This window comes from Panicum hallii, chromosome 2, assembly GCF_002211085.1.
Source record: "Panicum hallii strain FIL2 chromosome 2, PHallii_v3.1, whole genome shotgun sequence".
NCBI classification, from domain to species: Eukaryota; Viridiplantae; Streptophyta; class Magnoliopsida; order Poales; family Poaceae; genus Panicum; species Panicum hallii.
The window spans coordinates 38303327-38316967 of record NC_038043.1 but is presented as its reverse complement, the minus strand read 5'-3'; the positions used below and the strand labels follow the sequence as shown (position 1 = coordinate 38316967).

Genomic DNA, 13641 nt, shown 5'->3' with positions numbered 1-13641 from the left:
AGGCGCAACGACAACAACCCGAGGTGCACAAATGACAACCGTACCGACAAGAGCCAGCGGGACTACTCGGGTTCATCCCAAAAGCGCAAGCCAGACGACCTCGTCGCGGCTGTGGATCGTCCTCCGCAAGGCAGGAAGACAACAACGTAGGAGCAATTCGAAAAGCTCTTGTAGAAGAAATGCTGGACGTGCTTTATCGAGAATAAAGGTGTGAGTGTTTTAAAAGATAAAATGGGATTTTGGAAAAATAAAGGAAGATATAACCTGATGAGATGGACGACGTTTCTTGTGTGAAATGCCATCGGTGAGCTTGTACCTTTGTGGTTAAGCATGGTTGGGAGATGTCCGTCTTGTCAATATATGGATGAGCTGAGGTGTCATCTTGCCTAACCCACTTCTCGTACAACCACTCGACCGTTGTGTGGGCAACGGCTTAGCATAAACCCCACTAGTTGTTCTGCTAGCCAAAAGGAGAGCTGGTGAGCGACGGGAGATCATGGAGAAGGGATACGATCTGTGTGAGTTATGTTCCGGTTATGACTTTGTTGATAGGTCATTAACCCCATGGTTGCTTCCGTATTGGCTAGTTAGATTCAGCTAAGGTGGGTAATGGCTTTGTTAGGATCCGCAGTGACACTAAGGTGTTCGTAGTGCGGTACCCTACTTGTGGATAAAGTGTACAACCTCTGCAGAGTGAAAAATCTATTCGAATAGCCGTGTCCACAGTATTGGACGAGTTACGGCTTGGTCACTTCAATAGATATTTTGGTATGGTTGGTTTTGTGGCGTGGGTCGTTTTGAAAGTGTGCGGCAGTTGTGCCGTGAGCTACTGTGGATGTGGAGTCCGGTAGCATTAAAACTTGGATCCTTTCTGTAGGATCAACCCCGCTTATTATTCGATTACTACAAAAATATTATGAGAAAACTCTATTATTAAATGAACCCTTGCATGTGTAAAACCTTGCTTTATTGCAAACGAACCCTAACCTTATCCTTGATACATCCTGTGCATGATCTTTATTATCCCCCTCCGTGGGTGTGGTTGGACTTGTTGAGTACTTATGTACTCACTCTTGCTTAGTTTTTACGAAGGAGGATCCGAACTTCGTTCCTGAAGACGTCGAGTAGGTCGCCGTCCTGCACCCAATCTTGCCTGTGGTTCAGGGTCTCCACAGGAAGCTTACCATGGCGCAAGACTCTGATGTTATCTTAGATTTTGTTGGCACTTTAGTTTGGCTTTTGGTCCTTATGTTGTCCCTCATGATAGTGGTGCTTTAGTGCCCGCTATCTCGACGGTTTGTACGGTAATGAACCATCTGATGTAATAAATGTGTTATCAGCCTCCTGGGACTGATATTTGTATCAGATTTAGTCACCTCTGATGAGGGGACGCTTCAAATGGGCATATTTTTTAGCAAATACCACGAATTAGTAACGGACCCTAAATACATTAGTCTTCATGAGTGGGCGAACCTGCATCACCTTGCCGTCTCAAGTAGCGTTGGAACTAGAAAAAAATGTATTCAAGCAACACTTTTAATGATGTACTGTAATGATGCACTGTAATTATATATATACTTTATTACTTTATGTTTTAAATTTGTATGTACAATTATTTATATTCATGAAACATATTCCATCTCGATCATTATGACATTCGATTGCGCACTAGCTTGATAGGTCAAAATTGGTGGGAAACAAAATTTTAAAAGACAGCGGGAAATGGATTTGAAAAATTTAAATTTAAATAATTAAAATTTCAAGTGGGAAACTGATTTTTAAGGGCGGATCATGCCCTAACCCGCCTCTGAAAATCAGTAAAATTTCAAAAGGACTAGGTGGATAGAACAATTGTTGATGAAGAAGAGGCGGACCAGGATGCGATGCGTATGTTCCATCGCGGCTAGGAAGATTGCTTTGGTCGCTCTTACGGTACGGTTCCTTCCAAGACAACAGTACGTTGATCATTCATCTCCCTCTAGCTCTTCTCGTTATCGGGGAATCCAATTTGTCAGTAGACTACCATTATTCCCATGCATCTACATACCAGATGACTAAGCGCCTGAATCACTACTTCCATTTGTTACGGACGATTTCGTGCCAAATACCAACAGTATCCATGTTGTTCGGGAGATCAAAGTAAGGATGGCAGACTTTCAGAAGCGCGAGATCATCCATGAAGGAAGAAAGATGAATGTTGATGCTCACAGACTAGCGAGGAGAGCTCTCGGCACGGATGTTGGTAAACATGTGTGGCTCCAAGTTCCGCCTGATGGCGTTTGTAATTTTGCTGGATGGCCCTGCCTAGGCAGCGGTTGTAATCTAAAAAAAAACCAAAAAATACAATCAGAGTTAATAATGGAGTTGACAATAATGACAAGTAAACGTAAGTTTACTTATATCAAGCACACACCATACCGGCGTATACTTTTCCAACGAAAAGGTTAGCATGGAAACAGTTGGGTATGGATCCAAATACAACTGTTAAGGAAAGCACACCTAAAATTTCAAATATGTGACACATAAAACTTTAACCATCTGCCATCGAAAAAATAGAGAATGTTGGACAACATAAACAAATCATTACAATAATGTTGAGCTAACACGCTAATAACGAACAAGTGCGCTACATTGTTGTGTCGATGATCATTCAGCTGCATGTGCAAACATGTGTAAGATCAGAACGAAAATAAGGTGGTCAAGGATTAATTCATCATGGTAAAGTAGCAGATGACATGAACTCTTGCTCCAGCTCATTGCAGCTTGAAGACGCTATATCAGCTCTATTGTCTCCGTCAGTTGACACAGATTGACAGCGATGAGCTGCAAGTCTTACAGGTGCTGGTGCTTGTATGTCGCAACTGCTTGTGGGAAACCGTCGCATGATCTCAAACCTTTATTCCTCAGAAGTTGCAGTTTCATCTCCACTTGCTTCATCGTAGGTCTTTCTTCACCTCGTAGCCTCAGGCACTCCTCCGCAAGAGAAGCAACAGTGTTAAGCTCGTCTTCAGAAGCTTGCTCAAGAACTTGAGAGGCAACCATTTCTGTGATTGGTCTTGTTCTTATCTCCGAGAGGAAGTAATTTGACAAGTTTATCTTTGAACCGGAATCACTAGTAAAGATAGGCTCCTTTTTAAGAAGCAACTCTAACAGAACAACACCAAAACTGTAAACATCACTCTTCTCATTTAATTGCCCAGTGTAGTAATACTCTGGATCCAAGTACCCAAATGTACCTTGTATGTTTGTGATGACATGGGTTTGATCAATTGGAATCAGTCTTGAGGCCCCAAAATCTGAAACTTTAGCTGTGTAGCTTCCATCCAAGAGTATATTAGAAGACTTCACATCACGATGAAAAACTGATACTGATGCTGCAGAATGGAGATAGCAGAGAGCTCCAGCAGCTTCCGTAGCAATTCTCAAGGAATCATGCCATGACAAGGAAAATTCTTTGTTACTCTGATCGTCATGAATAATCTTAAATAGTGAACCATTAGGGATAAAGTCATACACCAGTAGAGGAACCTCGGTTTCAAGACAACATCCGAGAAGTTTTACGATATTTCTGTGATTTATTTGAGAGAGGATTGCAACTTCGTTGATAAACTGATTAATCTCTCCTTCCGCAATTACCTTTGGCTTCTTTATGGCCACCACATGTTGGTCCGACAAGATGCCTTTGTATACCATACCATGTCCTCCACTACCTAAAATACGTGTAGGATCAAAGTTGTTTGTTGCCTTCTGCAACTCTTCCAAGGAGAAAATTTTGTTATCACTTTGTTTTTCATCTGAAGATATTAGTTGCTCCAAAAGAAGACCTTTATTTTTCTGAAAGTATTTCTTCCGCAATTGTTTTTGGATATCTCTTCTCCATCTATGGATAAGGAAAACCCCACCTAAGCAAAGAAGTAGAATTCCAAGGCCAACACTAAGGCCAATAGCAATACCTACAGACAAACTCATCAGTTCTCTTTCCTTCTCTTCAGCCAAACTAGTTTCCTTTTTATTTTCATGAATAATTCACTATTGATACGAAAGAGTTACCTGGGAGAAGGTTTTGGTGTTTTCTGATGACGCAACGCCTGTTAACTGGATCATACTCTGTCTTGTAAGGGCATGGATTACATGTGTAGTTTCCTATGGTGTTGTTGCATATTTCAGGACAGATGTTTGGCTGAAGGCACTCGTCGATATCTGTGAACAAATATTCATGAAAAAGAAGGAACTTCTATGAAGAAACCACATGCCGTACCTAATTAACATGCTAACAGAGAATATTGATAAACGTAATAGAGAAAAAATATTTTCCATTGTACCAGCTGAAAAGAGATGTTACATAATTTTGCCCTTATGCTGCTTGTTCGATATTCTCTTTTGTCAATCTCATCAAGCCAAAGCCAAATGACTACTAAGAAAAGTAAAATAATAAAAACAACAAGAAAATACAATTAAAAATATGAAAAATGATCTATAAATCTATTCAAGTTCATAATTATTATCGGCCCAGTTGGAATGCAGGAATTTAATAGTGGGTTTTTATATTGTACAGTACCACCACTTAGTGGTATATATTATAGATGATCTAAACCTTCATTAGTAAGGGTAATTTGGTAATTATTTTCCAGTTAAAGATAGTCCAAATGAAATGGATCCTGATGTTATTAATATTTTTCCCATAGTACTCTTATACTACCTATACTACTCATGTATACTATATATACTACTATTAAATTTTTAGTACTATACAATTAATCTGAACCATCAAACGTACTGGTCCTTTTCAAACACTAGTATATATCAGTATTTTTTTAAACGAACCAAGTAGAAGAGCTGTCGATTATATTAATAAAGAAGAAGATCCTGATTGGGTAAGCAACACTACAAGACTTAAAACAACATCTACAAACGACTAAACCATCTCTACCAACAACAATACAAACAAACCACATCAAAGACCACCTAACAACGATGCGAAGCAATCTTTGCCACTAGTTCCCAGAAGGCACGACCTTTTAAACTCATCAATAGCTTGTGGAGGTCTGGCGGCAACAACTCCTTTAGACAATCTGCATAGTCTTGCATTGCGTCCTCATTGAGCTTCCCATTGGTGCCAACAATTTCCAAATATTTCAACACACCGTGATTTGCAAGATGGGCGCTTCGGTGAAGTGATGATCTATCATAGGACTTACGGCTAAATCTTGTTTTTGTGGTCTGTGGTGAAGAGGAATTGTAGGAGTATAGGCAAGGTCCTCACCCTTCATAGCTATGGCAGCCAGAGAAGACACTTCTTCTATCAGTGGATCCTCTAACAGTCGGAGCTCTCCAACCATGACCTCAACCGTAGATTGGGTAGAGCTATCTTCAATGGTGACAAGAAGGATAGGGTCCTTAATTGTCACTCGTGCATCTAAGATGGCTTCCTCATCATCAGATGCGTCCTCCACCAAAGCAACATCCTCAACAGAGGTGATGGTCTCTAGAAACGGCGGTTCTAACATCTGAACAGTGGAGGTCCCACAGGGCACCTCGAAGGCCTGCTCAGTGGGCAACTTTTGATGAATCCCTGTGTCCAATGTCCTTTTGGCCACCTCTGTGGTCATCTCGTCGATGATGAATTCTGCATTATCTGCACCAGTGTCCTCGCGCATAACGGAGTGGCATGTGTGCAAGCAGCCGCAAGAGAAGCAAGAATCAATGGTGTCGGAGAGTGCCGAATTGGAGAATAGGGGCCGAAAAGGTCAGCTAAGTTGGAAACGGGAGCATGCTATTCAGATGGCTCCACATGCTCCAAATGGCTAGCCACACATGCTAGCCACAACTTTATAGTAGAAGCTTCCTTTATGAGGAAACGCAACACTTCCTCCAAATGATCTGTAATCAAGTGTTGGAGCTCGGATTGCAAAGACTCCATCAATGGTGCCAACATAGACCGGACATCCAAAGGAGTCGAAGCAGGAAAGGCACAACAACAGCCGTGGCAAATAGGATCGGCGTTCTTCACAAGTGAATTTGTCGGTCGTGAAGCTGAGGTGGGGTAGCGGTGTTCCTGGGACAGAGACCCAGCCATGGTGTTTGCCGATAAAGTAGAGCGACATTCTCTCAACCTAGGCATGGCTACTATGCACTACTAAAAAAATAATTTGTAGCAACGCTCCATTTTTTTCTAGGAGCGGATCAAAAGTTAATCCGCTCCTACAAATGGATCCTCGGTTACTGTAGCATCCGACCCATCCCTAGAAAGTATTTTTAGGGGCGGGTGATGATGTCACCTGCCGCTAAAAATGCCACCATTTTCAGGGACGAGTGACGGCATCACCCGTCCCTGGAAATGGTATTTTTAGGGGTGGGTGATGCCACCACTCACCCCTGGAAATGGGGTTCATTTCTAGGGGCGGGTGATAGCGTCAACCGTCCCTAAAAATGCATTTTTAGGGGCGAAGGATGGCATGACCCGCCCCTACAAATGGTTTCACACAAAAAAATTTATTACTTTTTCATATAATCTCCGATGAAGTTAAACATTATATCAAAATTGTAGAGATTGACGTGATCTAAAACTTTGTAGTTGATAACTTTTTTCATTTAGGGTCATTTAATAGTCCAAAAAATTATTATAAGTTCTCATATGGCTATGACTATATAGTATCTCATACAACTCAAGTCACTTTTAATCTTTATATACACTAAATATACTTGGTATATTTTTTGTACCTATAGTTCACAATAACCATAGTGTAGAAGTTTGATTTTTTTGCTATATCTAAAGATTTAAATGAATTTTTGGAATAAAATAGAAAAATATTTTTAGGAGCAGGTGGTGGCGTCACCTGCCATTAAAAATAGATTTCTAGGGACGGGTGATGGCATAACCTGCCCCTAGAAATCAGTTTTAGAGTTAATCTAAAAGAATGCTTACCTCATAGAGTCACAAATAATTGTGTAGTGCGGTGGAGAGTAGGGTACGCGCGAGGCTGGAGGTAAGCGGTTCGAATCCTGATTTACGTAATTGTGCATATTTTATCAAAAAAAATTATAGCTCGGTAGTAGAGGGGGTGGCTGGTTGGTGGGGATTTTTTTTTCTTTTTGTTTTGCTATTTTTGATTTTTTCTAATTTTTTTCATATTCTGGAGATTGATTTGTAGGGGTGGGTCATGCACTGACCCGCCCCAACAAATCAAATTCTAGGGGCCGGTGACACCGTGATCCGCCCCTAGAAATTGATTTTCAGGGGGTGGACGCGTTATCCGCTCCTATAAATAGTTATTTCTAGCTGCGAGAAATAGAGACGGGTACCGCACCCGCCTCTAAAAACTCTTTTTGTAGTAGTGTATGTCAGCCCAACTCTTTGTTTGCTGGGAGGAAGAGTGGACTTGTGGAGCTGGAGAGATGGACCAAAGGCGAGAATGCCGCTCCCGATGTCCAGGGCGTCGACAAATAATGCATCTGAAAGAATCCTTGCAGGAGTTGACTCTTGGTGGTCACGCGCGAGGCAACGGTAACATCTACCTCAAGCCCATTTCTTAAAGGCGATGCTCCGCTCTAACTGCGAAGAACGTGATGGCGGTGATGATTGATTTGCTTCGTGATGATGGAAGCGACATTTCTGATCCATGGCAGCCAGGGTGGAGCTTCACGAGAGATGATGGCCGCGAAGGCAGCTGCAGCCAAGCAAAACACCTAAATTCAGCGGGCGTCGAAGCAGCATCGACCCCGAGCCGCTCTACATATCCTTGCCTCCTCTTCTTAGTCCAGACGAGCTGCAGCATGCCGAGCGGTGAATCTTGCTCGGATGGAGGCTGTCGGTCACAACTGGAAGGGAGGCTGGCACCGGCTACTGGACAGAAGAGTGGCGACTGCAGGGGATGGGCCTCACAGCTTGTGCGGATGGATGACGGGGCTCCTGAGGGGTGTGGCAGCGTGGCACGACCTTCCGGTGGATGATCTGCGTAGCTCCGGCAGATGGACGATGCAACGACGAAGAGGAGGTGTAGCCCCGGCTGCCGGCGGGGTGGCGACGAGAGATGGTGCTTGCTTGAATGTGTGAGGGGTGGAGGGACGACGCGAGCCCGCCCCTGAAGATCTCCTCACCTCACATGAAGCCTGCAGAAGTGCTCCCTGATCTCCCTTCATGGGCGGCGTGGGAACTGCAACTAGGATGGATGGAGAGTGTACGTGGAGAGGAGCTTGGATCTGGGGCTGGTAGGGGTGGAGGAGGCAGGAGTCCGGAGATCCCGGCGGCGGCGCTCTATTTTTCCGTTCATCCCCTCCGCTCTAGGCAGTCTGATCCATAGCTCTCGTATAGATCAGTACTGTGTACCATAAAAGACCTCATTTAAAATATCCACCTGGTACAATTTATTAGTCTAGAAAGAAATTTAAGTTCAAAACAATAACACGGTTTGTTTATTATATATTTTCTACATATAGAGTCTTATATCATGTGAAACCAAACTTTACAATGCCTCAATCCTTTAAGAAGCCAATTCAACAAGTGGCCAACTGCCAGCTAACATAGCCCTTGGCCTTCATTTGCCACTATACCACAAGATACACCTCTACAAAAGATATGGTCGCCATTGGATACACATATCTGGTAAGGCGTAGTTACACTCTCGCCTAAGGACTATGAAAACGAAGGTCATCTCATAGAGCTCAAAAATCTCATTTTAAACATTTCAATGCAATTAGAGGTATAGTATCACTCGTGATATATTATCCCAAATGGTTCCAAAATATAAGGGCTTGGCTATTTATGTTTTGTAGTACTAGCTATTATCCATTGTAGTTTGGAACTAGAATTTCTCAAATTGCCCAAGCTTTGTTCGTGTGTCTAATGAGTATCCCTAAATGGAGAGGTGGTTATCGAGTCCATCTCTAATAATCTGAGATGGGAGCAAGGACAATTGACAACACCTCTGAGTTGTGTGCTAAAACCATTTCGCTCTAACACTTGCGTGCATAGGCTGTTATATATAGCCAAGTTAACATTTTGTAAATACGTCACCAGATGGAGCTACATAGACTACATAGGAGTATTTGTTTTATACAACATGAACACAAATACAAAAATGAAATCAGCTCTATTATCTGGGTTCATGAAGAGGGAGAGAACATACCAACACAGCCTCTTGCGATGTATGGATTTCCTTGGTACCCACTTATGCAATTGCATCTGTAACCAACATGACCACCAGCTGTACGTCGGATTGTTTTACATTCACTGTTAGCACTTGCACATGCATACCCAGACTTATTTTGTCTTGCCTCTTCGCATGATAATTGGGCAACCACCCATTGCACAGAAACGGGAGCCGCAGAATAAAGGAAAAGACTTGGTCTTACGAATGCACCAAATCCAAAACTTGCTTCCGGGTCAATGTATTCAATAAGCCCTAGTTCAACATGTATATTTGTCACCTGATAGTCATCCACTGACTTGTACAGCAAGATAGCTGATGATGTCTTGTTTGTGCAATTGAGATGAAATTCTTCTCTTGCAAAGCAACCTTCTTCCAAGCCGAATGGAAATGGAACATCTGTACTCCCACATTGGCGAGTACAGTTGCTCTTTGGTTGAGATGGATTGTAACCTGATTCCAGTGAGATGAAAGCTGATAAATATCACAAGTATTACCACAACATCTCTATGATTCAGTAACACAAGTTCTCTTAGGCTCTTACGGCTAGCTTATTCCTTTCATATCAGCATTTTGCATAAAATTGTTGAGTATACATCTTATCTTATTTCTTTTATGATGCTCATTGTTGTTCTACTCTTAGAAATAAATATGTTCCTAGCTATACACCTTCTCTATGATAAATCTGGTTGCATATACACTTTGATGGTCTGCTAGCAGGTGCAAAGTAAAATTGGCATGGCAACAAGATAGATTGGTAGGAGAGACAGAGTACACGTAGTGCATTGTTTAAAGCGAATTAAGATTACTTACCTGCTGGATACATTAACGTCCAATGACTGTCCACACTAGGAAAGGATCACGTCAAGAAGATCCTCTCTCACCATTTCTTTTTAATCTACTCCCTCCGTCCCAAAAAATAAGTCATCCTAGGAATTCTAGGACAAATTAACAACAAGCTAAAATGACCATGTTTGCCCCTATTTATTACCCATATTTGGCACTAATTGATTCTTGCATGCACATGCACTTTCTAATATGACTTGTTTTTTGGGACAAATTTTGAATCTTAGAATGACTTATTTTTTTTGGGACGGAGGGAGTAGTTGCTAATATGCTTTCAATTCTTATTGCTAGAGAGCTAAGGATCATGGGCAATTTAGAGAATTCGTACCCCACTTGGTTGATGGGGTTTTTCCAATACTACAATATGCAGATAATACTATTATCTTTTATGGAGCATGACTTAGGGGAGGCAAAGCAGTTCAAATTAGTACTATACACTCTCAAACGGTTATCAGACCTCAAGATCCATTTTCATAAAAGTGAAGTATTTTTATATGGCAAGGGACAAGCAAATAAAAGCAAGAGAATATATGGAACTTTTGGGGGTGTAAATGGGGATCCCTTTCCTTTAGATACTTGAGAATTCCTATATACTATCATTGTAAGATAGTATAACCAACAAAGATTGGCTCATGGTAGAAGAATGATTTCAGAAGAAGCTTGGTAGTTGGGAAGCAAAACTTCTTTCAGGTGGGGAAAGGTTGGTTTACCTATATTCATATTTTCATTCTTCAAAGTGCCTAAAGGGGTCCTCAGGAAGTTGGATTACTATAGCACAAGAAAAATATAGATTGGCCAAATGGAGTACATGTAGAAATGGGAGAGTTAGGAAGTTTTAGCAACATAAAGAGTTAGGAGGTTTTAGCGATATTGAAATGGGAGATTCAAAATAAATGGATTTTTGAGTAAATGGATTTTTAATCTCTTAAATGAAGATGGGTATGGGGATATACTTAAAAATAAGCACTTGAATAACATAAGTCCATTACTCATATATCTAGCCTTATGTAGGTAAGGAGGATTTCCTATCTTTTGGCTCTTTCAAGATTCGAAGAGAGAAACAAACTTGGGAGGATCGATGGTTAGGTGATAAACCTTTAACTTTACCTTATTCAATATCAGAAAGAAGTTCGTAACAGTGGACAGTGTATTGAGTTCAATGCCTCTGAATGTTCCTTTCCGGAGAGGTTTCATCGGAGACAGATTAGTAGCTTAGCATGAACTAGTTTCAAAGGTAGCTATTGTTAATTTTAAATGAGGAATTTCAAAAGAGAGGTGAATTCACTGTTTTCTTGATGTACTTAGCTTTAATACAAAATGGTTCTTACCAAGAAAATGCGATATTTTTAGAAATTAATACGGGTTCCTCTCAAGATCAAGATTTTCCATTGGTATTCAAAGAAAGGGATGACTCTCACTAAGGCCAATTTGGCCAATATACTTTGGCAACACAGTCCTAAATGTTTTGTTTCCAAGGTTTATGTTATTTTACAAGTGAAACTTCATTGATATTACGCCAATACGCCACGTCTAACTGCATCCCGAGTATTAGCAGTTCTGTATGGACCTTAGATTAATTTATGGCACAACATACAGTCCTGGATGGCTTGGATTATTGACAAGATACAGTGACGAAGTTGTTTAGGATGTGGGACTGGAGTAAGATATTGTACGATTTTTTTTTGAACTTACCGTGTGTTACTGAATGAAAATGACACCGTTTTTTCCAAATTGATACAATTCCTTTTATTTTTTCTTGAAATCCAAAAGAATCTCTTTTTTCTTATACATAGGTCATCGATTCGGCATTGGAAAAAGGGCTGGGCCCTTCTAGTAAATAGTTCAAACTGAAAATGACAACATTGTTGAAGGAAAAGTAAAGGTGTTTGGCCTTTTCTTTTTGCGATGAAATGTAGGTGAATTTTATGCGGTTGGAAATAAAATATGTAACTGATCGTAACTATTGCAGAATAGTACTCCCTCCATCCCAAATTACGCAATTCGTTTTGGCTTTTCTAAATACATATATTTTGCTATGCATCTAGATGTACACTATGTCTATGTCTAGATACATAGCAAAAATTATGTATATAAAAAAGACAAAACGAATTGTAATATGGGATGGAGGTAGTATATGGGATGACATATTGCCTTACCGTGGTCTGGTTTGCAGCCGTGAGGAATATATGGATTGCCTATGTAGCCTGTCCTGCACTTGCACCTGTAGCCATAATCCCCGATAAAGTCGTCTTCACAAATGCTATTTCTGCTAACGCAAGCATAGGTTGCCTTGTTTCTGATGGCGCTTGCGCAGGTTGTTTGATCAGCAATTTTCCAATTGGCAGACGCTTCATAAAGAGTAACATTGATTGTATCCCACAAGAAGCTCAGGTTATGGTGCAATTTGGGATCGGCTCTGCCGTAGCGAACGAATTTGAGTGTGGCAAGAGATACATAAGGTACACCCTGGTAATCACCAAACAAGATGTTGCAACATCCAGTGCCGTTGTTGGAGATACCGCAGTATTCGGCAGCATCGCCAGCAGCTATGTTTGTGAGCTCACCGTCAGCGTCGTCAGGGCAGAGAGATGTGCAGCTGGACCTGGACGCGACCGCCGTTGTATTCACCGGAGGGTTTACCCAGTGTACATGGAAATCACAGCCTGAAAAGCTCAGTCCGGTGTATTGGGCAATGAAAGAATTCCCTGGAGATTTCAGAGACAAAGACCAGAAAACCGGTGCAGATGATTTCATGGGGATGGTACGGGCGAAGTTCATGCTAATCGAACGCTCTGAGTCGGTGTCCATATCCTCCGTGGTAACAATTGTGATATTGCTGATGAGCTGGGTGGTGCCATCACACATGAAGAGCTTGGGAGGCTGAGTGGTGTTGTCGCAGGTGAGCTCGAAATCGGGGCCGCGAGAGCAGTCGGGGCCGATGCCGAAGGGGAAGTCGAAGGTCACATCGCCGCATCTGTTCGGGCAACCGGCGGCAGGGGTGATAGAGGGCGCCCTATCACCGGTGCTTCCTTGCCTTCTCGCAACACCCGAAGCCTCCGCCGCCGCTAGTGTAGTCGCCAGTGCGGCGAACAGGTAGTGCAGAGAGATCATGGCGACCGCGTAGCGGATCATCACCAGACTTGCGGCGGACATATATACTTGGAGGCAGGTGTACCAATGCTGGCTAGCTAGCTATGCAGACTGTCTGGGCATTCACCAGCTTGCACATTTACAAGTGTGGAATGAAGTGACGGAAGTCAATTTGTCAAAGTACACCAGATTGCACGGCAAAGTTAATTGAGTAACTAGCTAGTTCAATTTTGTCAGTGCATGGACGAGTGGTCTTGGAAATTGCGTGCGCTTCCGTTCAAACCCAGTCAAAGTATAACTGCATGACGTGGAGTTGGGAGTCAACGGCTTTACGTGCACCACATGTTTCCCATACAATTCTACACCATGCCCATGGAAGGGTCATCGGCCCCATTTCAGACCACTCCCCTTTTTACTCAAGAACCAATTGTTCCGTCCGTTAAACAAGATATTCAGAGAACAACTTGTTATTTTTTTAGTAAGTCGGAAACTATCCAACACTTGTTCGAATGTCATCATGTAAAGTTTCTTTGGCATGCAGTTTACATTGTGTTAGGAA

At 42.0% G+C, this 13641-nt stretch overlaps 1 protein-coding gene across 3 annotated transcripts; it reads right to left on the bottom strand.

The window, feature by feature from the left end:
* Nucleotides 1–2157: 2157 nt before the first annotated feature.
* On the bottom strand, nucleotides 2158–13181 carry LOC112879516 (wall-associated receptor kinase 2-like). 3 transcript variants are annotated; one of them, XM_025943784.1, is made up of 5 exons: nucleotides 12149–13181; nucleotides 9126–9599; nucleotides 4051–4200; nucleotides 3237–3953; nucleotides 2158–2322 (listed from the first exon to the last, which is right to left on the bottom strand). In XM_025943784.1, the coding sequence occupies exons 1-5, from the start codon at nucleotides 13143–13145 to the stop codon at nucleotides 2171–2173; spliced, it is 2490 nt and encodes an 829-aa protein (XP_025799569.1). In that variant the 5' UTR covers nucleotides 13146–13181; the 3' UTR covers nucleotides 2158–2170. The 3 variants fall into 3 exon arrangements, with proteins under 3 accessions (XP_025799569.1, XP_025799568.1, XP_025799567.1); XM_025943783.1 differs by lacking the exon at nucleotides 2158–2322 and adding an exon at nucleotides 2542–3146; XM_025943782.1 differs by lacking the exon at nucleotides 2158–2322 and having other exon boundaries at nucleotides 2542–3953.
* Between the last annotated feature and the right edge of the window lie 460 nt (nucleotides 13182–13641).